The following is a 17,083-nucleotide window of genomic DNA, read 5'->3' as shown; positions in this document are numbered from 1 at the left end:
GTATTTGAACCATTAGTTTAATTTTTCGCTGTGCAACGGACAATCAAAATAGCCATGTGGGAGTCTTGGCTCGCATTCATTAAAGGAATCTCACACACAGATGGAAATATTCCCCTGCAGTAGGTTTCTCCTTGGCATCATGTCATGACCAACCATGCGTGTACCATACCAGGTGTTCACCAGGGACTTGGCCTCTGATTACTTGTCTGGCCCCCTATATATTCTATTGTTATATAGAAATATTTAGGGGTATACAGGTACACTGTGTGTTGTAGTCACCGTTATACGATGTCAGGTTGACTGCTGTGGGGAAAAAATAGATAGAACACTTCTGCTGTCGGGTCAGATATATGTCATCCCTGATGCGTCTAGCAGTGCAGGGGAACTATTCATATAACCTGGCCGGATGAGAGAGTGTTGAAGAGATCAGTTTACTGGAGTATAGTCGGGTAGCTTGTGAACCAAGGCTTCTGCTTTTGAGGATCTGTATTAATACATCGAATCCCCAATGAGAGAGCCTGTTGCTGGTCACCTGCTGATCCCGGGAATTATTAGATACTCTCAAACAGTGCACATACATACATGGGTAATTTTTTTTGGGTATATTCCCAGTGTGCACATAGATTTTTTAGTAAACTTAATCGTTTGTCATAACAGTCTTTTACCACACTAATACGTATTCCTTATTTGAAGCTGCCTTATAACTCCTCTGTGCACATAAAAAGATGATTAGGTCGATGTCATCACCTTTTGGAGATCAAACAGTACCTGTAACAAAACGCTCTGTACACATAAGTTGTGCTGAATAGTGCTGTAGCCTTGTAGCCACCTGTATCATATACGTCTATTCACTGCTGGGCTATCACCCTACACAGATAGCTCCACTGTGTCAGGCTACAGCCTGTGATCCCCTACTAACTACTGCTATTTGATTGCAGCTGTTAGGGTAGATTTAACATACAAGATTGGTTACTTGCAGCGCATACACATCACGAGATGATTGGATCAATATTGCCACTTTAAGAAGTAAAGCAGCACCAGAAGTCAAATACTCTGTATATGTCAATTTGCACAGAAATGGAACACAGATAGCTCCTCTGTGTCAGGCTACAGCCTGTGATCCCCTATCAACTACTGCTATTTGATTGCAGCTGTTAGGATAGATTTAACATACAAGGTTGGTTACTTGCAGCGCATACACATCACTAGGTGATTGGATCAATATTGCCACTTTAAGAAATAAAGCAGCACCAGAAGTCAAATACTCTGTATATGTCAATTTGCACAGAAATGGTGCTATAATCATACAGCCACCTGTGCCATATACAGATATCCACTACTGGGCTGTCACATCAAACAGTTAGCATCGCTGTATTTAGGCTACAACCTGTAGTCTCCTATCAAATATCGCTGTTTGATATCAGCTGTTTAGGGCAAATTCACATAAAAAAACGAATTATCTACAGAGCGAAAAAAGTGCTGTGTACACATGGATATGGTGTGCATATACCACCAGGCTATTATCTAACCACAAGCATATAAACAATTCCTGCCTCAGAATGCCTACTGACTCTATAATCAGAGATCAGTTGCGTGGTACCTGACCCGGCAGGCTGGATAGCCGTGTCGGGAGGGGGTCCGAGGTAGCCGGCTGTTCAGTTCACATCAAGAGGTGTAGCGTCTGTTATATGCTACTTGCATGTCACTCTAAGCCTGGCAGCCGGATGCCAGGCTTAGAGTGACATGCAAGTAGCATATAACAGACGCTACACCTCTTGATGTGAACTGAACAGCCGGCTACCTCGGACCCCCTGCCGACACGGCTATCCAGCCTGCCGGGTCAGGTACCACGCAACTGATCTCTGATTATAGAGTCAGTAGGCATTCTGAGGCAGGAATCGTTTATATGCTTGTGGTTAGATAATAGCCTGGTGGTATATGCACACCATATCCATGTGTACACAGCACTTTTTTCGCTCTGTAGATAATTCGTTTTTTTATGTGAATTTGCCCTAAACAGCTGATATCAAACAGCGATATTTGATAGGAGACTACAGGTTGTAGCCTAAATACAGCGATGCTAACTGTTTGATGTGACAGCCCAGTAGTGGATATCTGTATATGGCACAGGTGGCTGTATGATTATAGCACCATTTCTGTGCAAATTGACATATACAGAGTATTTGACTTCTGGTGCTGCTTTATTTCTTAAAGTGGCAATATTGATCCAATCACCTAGTGATGTGTATGCGCTGCAAGTAACCAACCTTGTATGTTAAATCTACCCTAACAGCTGCAATCAAATAGCAGTAGTTGATAGGGGATCACAGGCTGTAGCCTGACACAGAGGAGCTATCTGTGTTCCATTTCTGTGCAAATTGACATATACAGAGTATTTGACTTCTGGTGCTGCTTTACTTCTTAAAGTGGCAATATTGATCCAATCATCTCGTGATGTGTATGCGCTGCAAGTAACCAATCTTGTATGTTAAATCTACCCTAACAGCTGCAATCAAATAGCAGTAGTTGATAGGGGATCACAGGCTGTAGCCTGACACAGAGGAGCTATCTGTGTACCATTTCTGTGCAAATTGACATATACAGAGTATTTGACTTCTGGTGCTGCTTTACTTCTTAAAGTGGCAATATTGATCCAATCATCTCGTGATGTGTATGCGCTGCAAGTAACCAATCTTGTATGTTAAATCTACCCTAACAGCTGCAATCAAATAGCAGTAGTTAGTAGGGGATCACAGGCTGTAGCCTGACACAGTGGAGCTATCTGTGTAGGGTGATAGCCCAGCAGTGAATAGACGTATATGATACAGGTGACTACAAGGCTACAGCACTATTCAGCACAACTTATGTGTACAGAGCGTTTTGTTACAGGTACTGTTTGATCTCCAAAAGGTGATGACATCGACCTAATCATCTTTTTATGTGCACAGAGGAGTTATAAGGCAGCTTCAAATAAGGAATACGTATTAGTGTGGTAAAAGACTGTTATGACAAACGATTAAGTTTACTAAAAAATCTATGTGCACACTGGGAATATACCCAAAAAAATTACCCATGTATGTTTGTGCACTGTTTGAGAGTATCTTATAATTCCCGGGATCAGCAGGTGACCAGCAACAGGCTCTCTCATTGGGGATTCGATGTATTAATACAGATCCTCAAAAGCAGAAGCCTTGGTTCACAAGCTACCCGACTATACTCCAGTAAACTGATCTCTTCAACACTCTCTCATCCGGCCAGGTTATATGAATAGTTTCCCTGCACTGCTAGACGCATCAGGGATGACATATATCTGACCCGACAGCAGAAGTGTTCTATCTATTTTTTCCCCACAGCAGTCAACCTGACATCGTATAACGGTGACTACAACACACAGTGTACCTGTATACCCCTAAATATTTCTATATAACAATAGAATATATAGGGGGCCAGACAAGTAATCAGAGGCCAAGTCCCTGGTGAACACCTGGTATGGTACACGCATGGTTGGTCATGACATGATGCCAAGGAGAAACCTACTGCAGGGGAATATTTCCATCTGTGTGTGAGATTCCTTTAATGAATGCGAGCCAAGACTCCCACATGGCTATTTTGATTGTCCGTTGCACAGCGAAAAATTAAACTAATGGTTCAAATACTTAGACCTATTAGACCATTAATACATAACCACAAGCGTTAAACACAAGGAGCAACCTGACAGTGACCACAATAGGACATATATTCCACTATTAGTCACAATAAAATTGTCAGCACTTGCCCTGAAAAATAATCAGAGGGAGTGAGTAATCACGGTCACACAACGCCTCAATAAATAGGCAGCGTTACAAAAGAAATGCCCATGACCAGTAACGTTAACTGCATGCCTGACCAATTTATGCTCTGACTCATTCATAGCAGAGCAAATACTGGCATTTGCGGACATTTTAATCTTTTTCTCTTTCAAGTGAGAATTTTTCTTTTCAAAGAAGAGTTAGATAGTCATCCTTCTTTTAGGTAAAGTCTTAATAAAAGTTACGTTTTAATGAATCAATACTACATTACATAATTATATACAAAGAGTGCGCCCAAAAAGCACATTTTGCTTTTTTGTGACTTGCGTCTTTGCAAGTCAATCCCCTTCTATTCAGTTGTATTCTCTGAATGTTTGGGCGCACCACCAATTGATGACTAGGAGATTTTTCGTCAATAGTTTCAAATATTGGTCTTTCAAATTAGTCTAACATAATTACTTGATATGAACCATAGTCTGTGCGGATCCACCCTCCACTTACATTACAGCACTAGGGATTACCATTGATGATTCATAATAATTGATGGTTTGTATCCAATGTAGAATAGTTTTGCCATTGATGGGGGAGAACCAGATAGTTTCCCCACCATCGATGGCAAAGCTTAACTGAATAGTTTTTTTTTTTTTTTTCAAGGGACTGGGAAACGGAGCATATCCCCTTGTAAAGCCTTATCCCCATGTTCCAATCAGGCAAATAAAATAGATAATCATCAATAGGTAAAACCATTGCATATTATGCAACCATACATGTCTGGGCGCACTATTGCCATCAATGGTGACCATCGGCAATGGAAACAATGGCCATCTCTAGTAAGGGCTCCTTTACACACACACAGGAGAGGTAACATCACAGACTGGCAGCACTAGATTGTGTATCCCGGTGTAGACATTTGGGCAACATTAAATTCCCTGCTTATATTTTAGTGCAATTTAGTGTTAAACGAAGGAAAAACCAAAGAATTAGTGATTGATTTCAGGAGAAAGCTAGTTGTGCCGAAGAAACCAGTGTGTATAAACGAGGCAGATGTAGAAATTATGGAGTCAGTCAAGTTTCTGGGACTTCAGGTCTCAGCCAATTTGTCATGGTCTGGCAATGTTCTCACTCAAACAAAAAAATCCCAACAGCGTCTCTTTTTCCTGAGGCGTTTAAAAGCGGCCGGTGTGAGCAAGCCCACCATGACAAACTTCTATAGATGTTCGATAGAAAGTATTCTCACCTTCGGCATTATCGTTTGGTTAGGCAATTGCACGGCTAGGGAACGCTCAAAATTAGAACGTATTGTAAAGGCCGCACGCAAAATCATAGGAGTGCAGCTGCCAACCATACTGGAGCTCTATAATTCTAGAATTTTAAAGCGTACCAAAAATATTTTAGCCGATTCCAGTCACCCGTTTTTTAGTTCATTCGAGAAATTACCTTCGCTAAAAAGGTTCAGAACCATGAGGGCACGTACAAGCCGTTTGCACAATAGTTTCCTACCATCAGCAGTGCGTATGTTGAATGCTTGAAGTGATGTTTGATTTTATGTATCCCTTATGTATTTTTCTTCCCTTTTTATATGTATTATGCGGATATTGCTTTTACTGTATTGGTATTTATGTATTACACAATTTCGTCTGCAGAGAGAGTTTTCTCCCGCTGCTGATGACAATAAACTTGACTTGACTTGATATTATTATGGAACTTCCATGCTCCAACAAGGAATATATTAAACTGGCCAATCAGTACATTCACATATATGTTATCAGCTTTTCAGGTTATTTGCAAATATCCAATGAAGGAGAATATTATCTAAAACATGATCCACCTCTTATTTCTAAATATATATAATGTATTAATATTTTTATATATCTTATTGATAGTGTGATGTTATAATGAAATATATATTCTATTATATTTCAATACTATATTTATATGTGTGTGCTAATTAATGTATATAAGTGTGTGTGTTAATTAGTTCATTCTATCCCTGTTCAATTTAAATTAGTGTAGAGATTTAATTTCTATTACTCTTCTCCAATGCAGTTCTTCAAAACGTAGGCAAACCACATGGCTTTAGATACTGAGATGTACAGTGGTGCTGGAAACTTTCTGAACCCTTTCAAGATTTTCTGTTTCTGCTGAAATGTGGACTAAAACTACCTCAGATTTTTACACAAGTGCTAAAAATAGATAAAGAAAACCAAATCGAACAAATGAGACTAGAAAATCGAACAAATAAATTAGACGTTCTCCTTGTTAGTTTATAATGAAAAAAGATCCAATATCAAATATCTGTGAGTGGCAGAAGGGATGGGAGTTGAGGCACGACCCTTGTTATCATCATTTTGGATTGGATACCGAGCGATGTGTGGCCCTTATTCAGATCTGTTCACACTACAAATTTGTTCTCAAAATGGGCAAAACCATGTGCAATGCAGGTGGGGCAGATGTAACATGTACAGAGAAAGTTAGATTTGTGTGAGTTATTTTGTTTCTGTTGCAGAGTAAATACTGGCTGCATTATTTTTACACTTCAATTTAGATTTCAGTTTCAACACACCTAACCCAAATGTAACTTTCTCTATACATGTTACATCTAACCCACCTGCAGTGGACATGGTTTTGCCCATTTTGGGAACAAATTTGTACTGCGATCAGGGCCTGTGTCTGGTGCCTAAGTGGTAATTGCACTGATGGATAGTACTTTCAATGCCTCTTGCTATAGTGGTCTTGGAGCCACACCTGATCACATGGATACAGGGGCAAACGCAGGATTTTCAGAAGGGGCGGAGCAAAGCACGAAGATGGACACTTATGTACCCAGTATATGCCGAGTCAGTTAAAGTATTATAGATAGACCAAATGTATACAAATAATAATAATAATAATAATAATAAATAAATATATAAATATATGTATATATGTATATATATATATATATATCGAAAACAAGATAGAAGGAGCACACCAATGAATGTATAAATCAGCTTTACTAGACAAAGGTAATAAAAGCACATACATTGAAATAAGAAATAATCAGCATATCCACTGTGTCTAAAAGCACCAGCCACGTCTGGACAGGTACAGCAGCAATCACAGCAAGGCGGTGTGGACACAGCGTGTCACAAAGATGAATCCAGCCAAGCGGTGAATCTGTGTCAGTGTGTCAGTGTGTCAAACATACGGGTGTAGATCAGACGGACCAACAGAATCGGTAGGCACGCTGGGAAACACGCACCAACGCGTTTCGTCACTACGGACTTCGTCAGGAGGCGTGTTAGTGGGGTAAGTATGACAGGCTTAAATAGTGTGCTGATTGGCTTAAACTTGAACACCGGATAAAATCATTGGCAACACACTACATGTAATTTAGACGGCATATTCTTTAACATATTCAGACCCATGAGATAAACTTTCAATCATCGGCCGAAGTTACAATAAAAGAGATAACAATAAAAAGGGGGGATTCTTTTTGTATAAAGATACATTACATCGTTTTCAGTGCATAATGATCAATTAAGAGAATTTAAAAGAGAAACACATTGTATTCTCACACATAGAAACAGTTAAAGAATTTTAGAATAAACATCATTGAATAAAAATTATATAAAATGCAACATACACATTATGTGCGTCCTGTGCAATCATAGAATAATTAATACAGATAAGGAACAAAGCATACATAATCCATTAGCGCAAAACTATATATGCAAAAAAACACGAGGAAAAAGAGAAGACAAAGGGCCTTATTCTGGTCGATGCGTAATATTCCGATTTCTTTCGGATGGCGTTTTTTAGCCGTCTGCGCATGCGTGGGCAACGCTATGCGCATGTGCCATGCAAGGTCTCCGTACTCGTTCTCACTAATACCGTACATAAAAGTGCACCGTATTCACTCGGGAAATATGGGCGTAATATGGGCGTCATTCGGAAGTACACAGGGGCATAGTTTCAAAGTGGGCTAAATTAGGCGTAAACATGGGCGTACACGAGGGAGTGCACTAATTCTGGTAGGCGTGCATTCGGACAGCACACCGACTGCACACGAACAAAAAGGCAGGAAATATGCGGTCTTCATAAGCAAGTATTGCTTTGCGGACACCACTCGGTCATGCGCTATGCATTCGGAACGCCCAATCAGTACGGCCGCACCTGAACCAATGTCAGCTGAACACAACACAATCCACTCCTTTACTCATTACTCATTAATTACACTCTTTTCATTGCTTCAAATGGAACCATTGCAGCTTAAATGGACCATTAAAAAACACAAAATAGCACTTCACATGATGTAAGGGTTAATGTCTGTAATGAATGTGGTAGTAATGTGTTTAACCCCTTCCTGACAGAGCCAGTTTTTGCCTTCCTGACAGAGCCATTTTTTTCAAATCTGACATGTATCACTTAAGTGGGTATAACTTTTTTTTGCTTTTACTTATCCCAGTGATTTTGAGATTGTTTTCTTATGACACATTGTACTTCAAGTTAGTGGTAAATTTGGGTCGATACAGTCTGTGTTTTTTTGTGAAAAATACCAAAATGTCGTAAAAAAATGGAAAATTTAGCAATTTGCAAAATGTTAAATTTTCTGCTTGTGAGACAAATAATCATACCACTCAAAATAGTTAATAACTAACATAGACCATATGTCTACTTTATGTTTCCATCATTATTTCAACTTCCTTGTAATTTTTTTGGACACTAGGAGGCTTACAATATGAATAGCAAATTTTCAAATTTTCAAGAAAATTTCAAACACTGATTTTTTTAGGGACCAGTTCAGTTCTGATGTGACTTTGAGGGACTTCTATGTTAGACACCCCCATAAATGATGCCATTTCAAAAACTGCACCCCTCACAGTATTCAAAACAGCATTTTGGAAGTTTGTTAACCCTTTAGGTGTTTCACAGGAATTAAAACAAAGTGTAGGTGAAATTTCAAAATTTAATTTTTTTTGCAGATTTGCAATTTTAATACATTTTTCTAAGGAACACAGTAGATTTTACTAGAGAAATGTGACTAAAATTGATTCCCCCAATTCTTTTGTTTTCAAAAATATCCTATATGTGGCCCTAGTGTGCACGTTGACCAAACCACAGGCTTCATAATAAAAGGAGCACCTACTTGATTTTGGAGCCTCCTTTTTATGAGATTATTTTTTAGGCACCATGTAGGTTTCTAGGCACCATAAGATGCTAAAATTTAGGAACCCCCCCACAAGTGACCCCATTTTGCAAACTACACCCTTCAGGGAATTCATTTAGGGGTATAGTGTACATTTCAAACCCCCAGGGGTTTGACCAATTTTGATACAACTGGGCTGTGAAAATGAAAAAATTTAATTTTTCATTTTCACAGCTCAGTTGTATCAAAATTGGTGAAACCCCTGGGGGTTTGAAATGTACACTATACCCCCTGATGAATTCCCTGAAGGGTGTAGTTTGCAAAATGGGGTCACTTGTGGGGGGGTTCCACTGTATGGGTGCTTCAGGGGTCATTCAACCAGAATCTGTGCTGCAAAATCCAAATATCACTCCTTCCCTTCTGAGTCCTGCCATGCACCCAACTGGTATTTTTTGGTCACATGTGAGGCATTGCCATACTCGGGAGAAATTGGGGCACAGATTTTGGGGTGCTTTGTCTCCTTCATTCCTTGCGAAAATGAAAAATTTTGAGCCAGATCTGCATTTTTGTGTAAAAAAATGTAATTTTTTACACAAAAATGCAGTTCTGGCTCAAAATTTTTCATTTTTGCAAGGAATGAAGGAGACAAAGCACCCCAAAATATGTGCCCCAATTTCTCCCGAGTACGGCAATGCCTCACATGTGACCAAAAAATACCAGTTGGGTGCATGGCAGGACTCAGAAGGGAAGGAGTGATATTTGGTGGTGGAATGAATGGTGGGTGCTATGTCACATTAGCAAGACCCCCGAAGCACCAATACAGTGGAACCCCCCACATGCGACCCCATTTTGCTCACCAGCTTTGGGAGGGGGGCTGGCGCTGCGGCTGGTGGGGGGGTGGGAGGGGTGCTGGCGCTGCGGCAGCCGGGTGGGTAGGAGGGGGGGCTGCCGGGTGGGAGGGGGGGGGGGCTGGCGATCGGTGGTGATCGGTGCTGTACTTAACAGCACCGATCACTGTATATATATATATATGTGTGTGTGTGTATATATATATATATATGTGTATATATATATATATATATATATATACACACATATATATATATATGTGTATATATATATATATACATATATATACATATATACACATATATATATATATATATAGTTCATTTTTATTGTTTTACTGTTGTTTTATTGTTTGTGCTGCGGCTGGCGGGGGGGGTGGGAGGGGGGCTGGCGCTGCGGCTGCTGGCTGGGTGGGAGGGAGGCTGCCGGGTGGGAGGTTAGGCTGCCTGGTGGGTGGGAGGTTAGGCTGCCGGGCGGGTGGGAGGGCGGGCTGCCGCTCGGTGGTGATCGGTGCTGTACTTAACAGCACCGATCACCACCGATCTCTGTGTTACCGAGCGGCTTAGCCGCCGGTAACACAGGAAACGCTGTGATTGGCTGTTCACATTTGAACAGCCAATCGCAGCGATCGCCGACCGGGGGGGGCATCCCTGCCCCCCCTGGGCGGCGAGGGGGGATGTCTGCTGTCAGGGACAGCAGACATCTCCAAACTGTCACCGCGTCTATAGACGCGGTGACAGTTACAAGTCATGACGTACATTTATGCCATGTGTCGGGAAGTACTTCCCGACCATGACGTAAATGTACGTCAAATGTCGGGAAGGGGTTAAGTATCTATTAGGATTTAATTGATTTCAATTCCAAACAAACACTTTTTAATGAGGTTGCCTAATTGCATAAGTGGGTCATGTGACCGATTTCGGAGTTCAGATAATAGTGGTGAGTTTAGAAAAAATACACTGCATTGGTGCGTACGGGCAGGTTCCCGTCCGTTCTGACGTGGTAAGACCGTGCAAACGCTATAAGACCGTGCAGAATATGTGTGTGTCCACCGCACATGCAAGGTTTGGATGTCGTCCGTAAACACGCCCTGTTCTTAAAGTGTGAGTCCGTCCGTATGTGGAGGACCGGTGGGCGTTTCTTCGTACGATGTCCGCACAGCGTGGCGTGCAGACCGCTCCGAAAGAATTCGGACATTTACGCACCAACCTGAATAACCTCCAAAGAGAATTCATTAGTCAACAGTAATAACCAGTCATTGATAACTAACCAAAAATAGGGAGTATGTGTGTGTAGTCAGAGGTTCATCGAAAAAGAATATCCCAGTGAATTGGGTGATAGTTGTAAGGAACGTGCATCAAACCGAGACAGAAAGGAACTTCTTAAATATAAGAACAAAACAACTAGATCACAAACTATAGTTCCTTTTGTCACCAAATATAATCGTGACAGCGAGAAAATAAGAAATATTCTAATTAAACACTGGGATGTTTTGTTGTTGGACCCAGTGCTGAAATCGATAATTCCTCCCAAACCACAGGTTATATTTCGGAAGGCTGCGTCTCTAAAAACTGTACTAGCACCCAGTATGTTAAAAAATATACATGACAGAAGTGAAGGTTGGTTGAAAACAGTTAATGGCTTTTTCCCTTGCAATAAATGCAAAGTGTGTAAATACGCCGATAAAGAAAGGTCACAATTCTGGAATGCTGACCACACCAAATCCTGGAATATAAAAAGCCGCATGACTTGTCTCACAACTCATGTCGTCTATTTGTTGACATGTAGATGTGGTATGAGATACGTTGGCAAAACGAAGAGGGTTTTAAAACTAAGGATTTTGGAACATACAAGAAGTATAAAAAATAAGTTAGTGGCTCAGTGTTCCAAGACACTTTTCAACTTGTTGTTCATCCAATCTGGATTGTTTTACGTTTAAGGCTCTAGAACATATAACTATGGATGAAAAAGGAGGTGATATACTTGCAAAACTCAGTAAGAGAGAGACTTACTGGATTTATATGTTAAATACCTTATCTCCAGGAGGGTTAAACGAGGGGGTCGACACTCCGTTCCTGCGCTAGGTGCCGACACGGGTGTCACTCTGAGTGGCGTTGTAGCTTTGAGGTAACACTCTTCTCAATAGTGTGACATTTGTGTTGTGCACTGAGCAGGATGATGTCGACCGTCGTATGTTGTCTATTCCCAGTTTTTCATAAGAATTTGTCATGCTTGAACCTCCCTATTTTTGGTTAATTATCAATGACTGTTTATTACTGTTGACTAATGAATTCTCTTTTTCTTCTCTTTTTCCTCCCATTTTTTGCATATATAGTTTTGCGCTAATGGATTATGTATGCTTTGTTCCTTATCTGTATTAATTATTCTATGATTGCGCAGGACGCACATAATGTGTATGTTGCGTTTTATATATATATATATATATATATATATAAATAATAATTTTTATTCAATGATGTTTATTCTAAAATTCTTTAACTGTTTCTATGTGTGAGAATACAATGTGTTTCTCTTTTAAATTCTCTTAATAGATCTTTATGCACTGAAAACGATTTAATGTATCTTTATACAAAAATAATCCCCCCTTTTTATTGTTATCTCTTTTATTGTAACTTCGGCCGATGATTGAAAGTTTATCTCATGGGTCTGAATGTGGGTCTGAATGTGTTAAAGAATATGCTGTCTTTGTAAATTACGTGTAGTGTGTTGCCAATGATTTTATCCGGTGTTCAAGTTTAAGCCAATCAGCACACTATTTAAGCCTGTCATACTTACCCCACTAACACGCCTCCTGACGAAGTCCGTACTGACGAAACGCGTTGGGGTGTGTTTCCCGACGTGCTTACCGATTCTGTTGGTCCGTCTGATCTACACCCGTATGTTTGACACGCTGACACCGCTTCACCGCTTGGCTGGATTCATCTTTGTGACACGCTGTGTCCAGACCGCCTTGCTGGGATTGCTGCTGTACCTGTCCAGACGTGGCTGGTGCTTTTAGACACGGTGGATATGCTGATTATTTCTTATTTCAATGTATGTGCTTTTATTACCTTTGTCTAGTAAAGCTGATTTATACATTCATTGGTGCGCTCCTTCTATCTTGTTTTCCATGTCCTTCACTGCTTGAGGCACGAGCCAGCCTCTATTGGAGTTGAGCTGCACCCCATTTCATACAGCGGACGGATCCCTATTTTTGATGATTTGCACAGATTGGTATATTGTCTGTATACATATATATATATATATGTATTCATATATATACACACACACACACATTGGCGGATTCAGGGGGGGGCACCTGGGCACGTGCCCCCCCTTCATGTTTTTTTGTAGCTGAGGACCAGGGCTTTTCAACAAGCCCAGCTCCGTGTCTCTAGCCCCCTGGGAACCTGAAAGCCCACTCAAAAGTTCTTCAATATGATACAGTACTTGTCTCATGTAAATGGGTCAGTTGGTTCCGAAGATATAACCGGTTAAATTAGATAACTGGTTAAAGGGGGGGAGGGGTGGTTTTCTCTCCCCCTCACACCAGAGAATGCAGGGACCAGGCTGGTATAAAAGGGGCCAACCTGGGAATGCATATTCTGGTGTGAAAGGGGTATTATTTCAAATAGCCGGGACCTGAATACAGCCAGGCTCTGCCACTGTCAGTGGCTATCACTTCTGCCTGGCGGCGGCTGTCCCCCATGTCCCCCACTCTGTGACCAAGCATAGCGAAACGTACATCAGAGGAATCCGCCGGGACACGTGGTGCACACACGTGACCGGCTCACTCCAGTCAGGGACGCCAGCAGGAAGTGGCGAGCGCTCAAACACTTTTTCTCGGCACAGCAGCAGACCTCATCCTGGCTTCCCATTACCATACCGGCTGGGTCTCCCAGGTAACCACTGGTTTCAACCAGTGGACATTTTTTTACCTCACTGTACCTTATTGCAATTCAGCATAACGATAATTTATATGCTCCCGCACTGCTGCACATAATATAACATTGCTGCACCTCACACTGCAGAAATCCCTGCCGCGCTGTGAGACACAACTGGTCCTGGAGGGAAAAATCCTATGATTTAAAAATTAACCCCAACACAACAGACCATAACCTGGTGTCAACTGGGGGATTATTGAGGATTTTCCAATAACCATAACCCATACTAAGACCAGTGTCAGTCTCTACATCACCATCACATATTTTTGCTGCGCTTTTTTAGAATTCTATCCTGGTACAGGAACCTACTATTTATTTTAGAGCATACCTAATAAAGGCTAAATTTTAATTAATCTCACAAACCCTGATCTGTGATATAAGGGTGCCCCCACCCAATGAGCATGTAGATAAGCAGCACTTATGTAGCATAATTTTTAATAGGCATTATGGTGTTTGGCGTAATACATAATGGACATAATGGCGTGTAACTTAACGTGTAATGGACATTATGGTGTAAATGTTTAATGCGCGCCTTTGGAAGACAATGTCCCTGTTTATGAAGCGTATTGTGAATTTTGGCTTAATCTGTGTGGCATTATGTGAATTCAGTCTCAATCTGTGTGGCATTATGTGAATTTTGGCTCAATCCGTGTGGCATTATGTGAATTTTGGCTCAATCCATGAGGCATTATGTGAATTTTGGCTCAATCCATGTGGCATTATGTGAATTTTGGCTCAATCCGTATGGCATTTTATAAATTTTGGCTCAACCCGTGTGGCATTATGTGAATTTTGGCTCAATCCATGTGGCATTATGTGAATTTTGACACAATCCATGTGGCATTATGTGAATTTTGGCTCAATCCATTTGGCATTATGTGAATTTTGGCTCAATCCGTGTGTTATTATGTGAATTTTGGCTCAATCCATGTGGCATTATGTGAATTTTGGCTCAATCCATGTGGCATTATTTGAATTTTGGCTCAATCCATGTGGCATTATGTGAATTTTGGCTTATTTCATTTGGCATCATGTGTAAGGGGCAAGTATAATGGGGTCTAGTATTTTGTTGCATAATGTGTAGAAGTTGTATATGATGTGGTACGCTAAACTCAAGGACACGCTCCCTGTTGAGTGGCCACACCCCCTTTTCCGGAGCGCGCCTTCGACGCGCGCACAACTACATCCTTCACTTTTGTCGCCATGGTGGGCCTGCATACTTTAAATGCCAGGGCCTATTTTTAATCCCATTACCACCCTTTCTCTGCCGCTCTCTTAGCATGTACACTGGCACCATTAACACCGCCCCTCCCCCACCCAAACCCTCTTTTATCATGGTGCCCCCCTGTCATTTTATCCTGGATCCGCCCCTGCACACACACATATAAATATATATACATACATATATATACATACAGGGGTGTCAACAGCAGTGTAGACCCCTGAGCATAGCAATGTATTGGGGCCCCTAACGATCCTCCAGCGGTAGGGGTGGGGAAAGCTTCGATGTCCCGCGGGTGGTATGGGGTATTATATCAACCGCTCAGCATGTAGGGCCTGGATCAGTAATTTCCACTAATTACCCCTTTACTGCACAGATGGTGGGAGATGGGGTGGGAGAAGGGGGCATTGGGCTGAATGAAGGGGCCTTGAAACATAACTTCCAGGGTGGTAGAGGATGTTTAATATGCAGAGGAGGGGTGTATAGTGGAGTGGGCTTATTATTCATAATTTTCTGGTGGGAGGACAGCTTGCTTGACTGCAGATATCTCCAGTTTCCGGAAATAGATTTCTTAGATTTTAATGGAATTAAAAACTAGAGAATCCCACCTACCAAATGGTATTGGGTACTAGGGGATCAGAATTTAGGAGGCAGAGCAATCTGCCAACGAGTATATAAAACAACATACCAGGTGTGTGGAGCTGGAGCAGTAACCAGCTGCTGGATATCTCTGGTTCTGGGAACAGTAGGGACAAGCTGCTAGTGTCCATCAAAGGGAGAAAGTCCCAGCTTTTGGAATATATCCTTAGAAAAACTCTAAGTCAGAAAGAACCTGAAATATCTGACTGGGAAGAGCAATTAAAAGGCTTGGATTGGAGATCACTACTTTGAAGTCAGATATCTCCGGTTCCCATTGGCAGATTTTTAAAATTCTTGTAGCCCTGGAACCCCTGGAAAGAGGGGACCCTCAGCTTTCAGCTTAGGGCCCTTAGACTCCTGGGTGGGGGTGTCGGGGTACTCATAAACCCCCCTGCGTGCGCCACTGCGATACCAGGAGGGTAATGTGCTCAGAGATGCCAACATGCACTGTAGCGCATGTCAGAGTTCGGGTTCTCGGCTGAACTCAAGTAGGTTCTAGCAACTGTAAGCATACCTATCTCCATATGGAAGAAGGCAGCACCAGAATGATTCTAATCCAACTATTAACCCTTTCAGGTCCAACGTCTAGTCAGGCTCAAAAGCTCTAGCGCTAGTAGCAGATCCAGCGGTGAGCCACTTTAAAATAAGAACATTAACATCATTCAACATTCAATGTAGACCATTTTCAAAGTAAAAATAAATAAAAAAAATGACAATTAATTAAAAAATGTAATCCAGACAGTTTAAATTGCAAAAAAAATCTGGGCTGCAAAGGGTTAATTACTCACAATTTTATTACATAGGATCAAGGCGATTCATATGGAAATATGCTAATGTGTTAACCTGCAATGTGAATATGAGATCCAGGAATACACTGATAAACTATATTATTGTGAAATAAATTATAATTTTTTTCCTTTATATACTGTAGCTGCGGGAAGAATTTGCAATTTCTGGTGACATGCTCCTGGGAGAAGACACATGCGTGCATGACGTATCTGCTGTGCTGAAGGGATTTCTGAGGGACCTAAGGGAGCCTATTCTACCTCGCGAGTTGTACGCAGCCTTTATACGCACTGCTGGTAAATATGTGAATACTGAGGGAAATGCAAAACCCTATGGTACAAAATGCCTTCAATACTTTGACCAGTATTGCCTAACCTCAGCCCTCAAGGCACACATACATTTTTTAAACTCCTGTTTTCCAGATGAGTTGCAATTTAGGTGGTTACGAACGTGAATGGGCAGATGTAACATGTGCATAGAGATTTAGATTTGGGTGGGATTTGTCCTTCAAACTGATATCTATATTGCAGTGTAAAAATAAAACAGCCAGTATTTACTCTGCACAGAAAAAAACAGAACACACAAATCTAACTCTCTCTGAAGATGTTTCATCTGCCCCACCTGCAGTGCACATGGTTTTGTCCATTAGATATACTGTAGGGTGGCAAATCCCGGGATCAGTGGGATTCCGCCCCAAAATGTCCAGGATTTCAGTCCCGGGATTGGA

The 17,083-nt window shown here is 41.3% G+C and overlaps 1 protein-coding gene across 2 annotated transcripts in view; it reads left to right on the top strand.

Moving 5' to 3' along the window:
• The window catches only part of LOC146035549 (rho GTPase-activating protein 6-like), a 298,256-nt gene that overhangs the window by 219,502 nt on the left and 61,671 nt on the right, over positions 1-17,083 (top strand). For both annotated transcript variants that reach the window (XM_083159068.1, XM_083159066.1), the window contains one exon: positions 16,502-16,652. In XM_083159068.1, the coding sequence (XP_083015194.1) occupies positions 16,502-16,652 (151 nt within the window). The remainder of the gene's footprint in view (positions 1-16,501; positions 16,653-17,083) is intronic.

Source organism: Crinia signifera, chromosome 9 (genome assembly GCF_055691185.1).
Source record: "Crinia signifera chromosome 9, ASM5569118v1, whole genome shotgun sequence".
Taxonomy (NCBI): Eukaryota; Metazoa; Chordata; class Amphibia; order Anura; family Myobatrachidae; genus Crinia; species Crinia signifera.
Note: the sequence above shows the minus strand (reverse complement) of the source record. Positions and strands in the feature narration are given on the sequence as shown.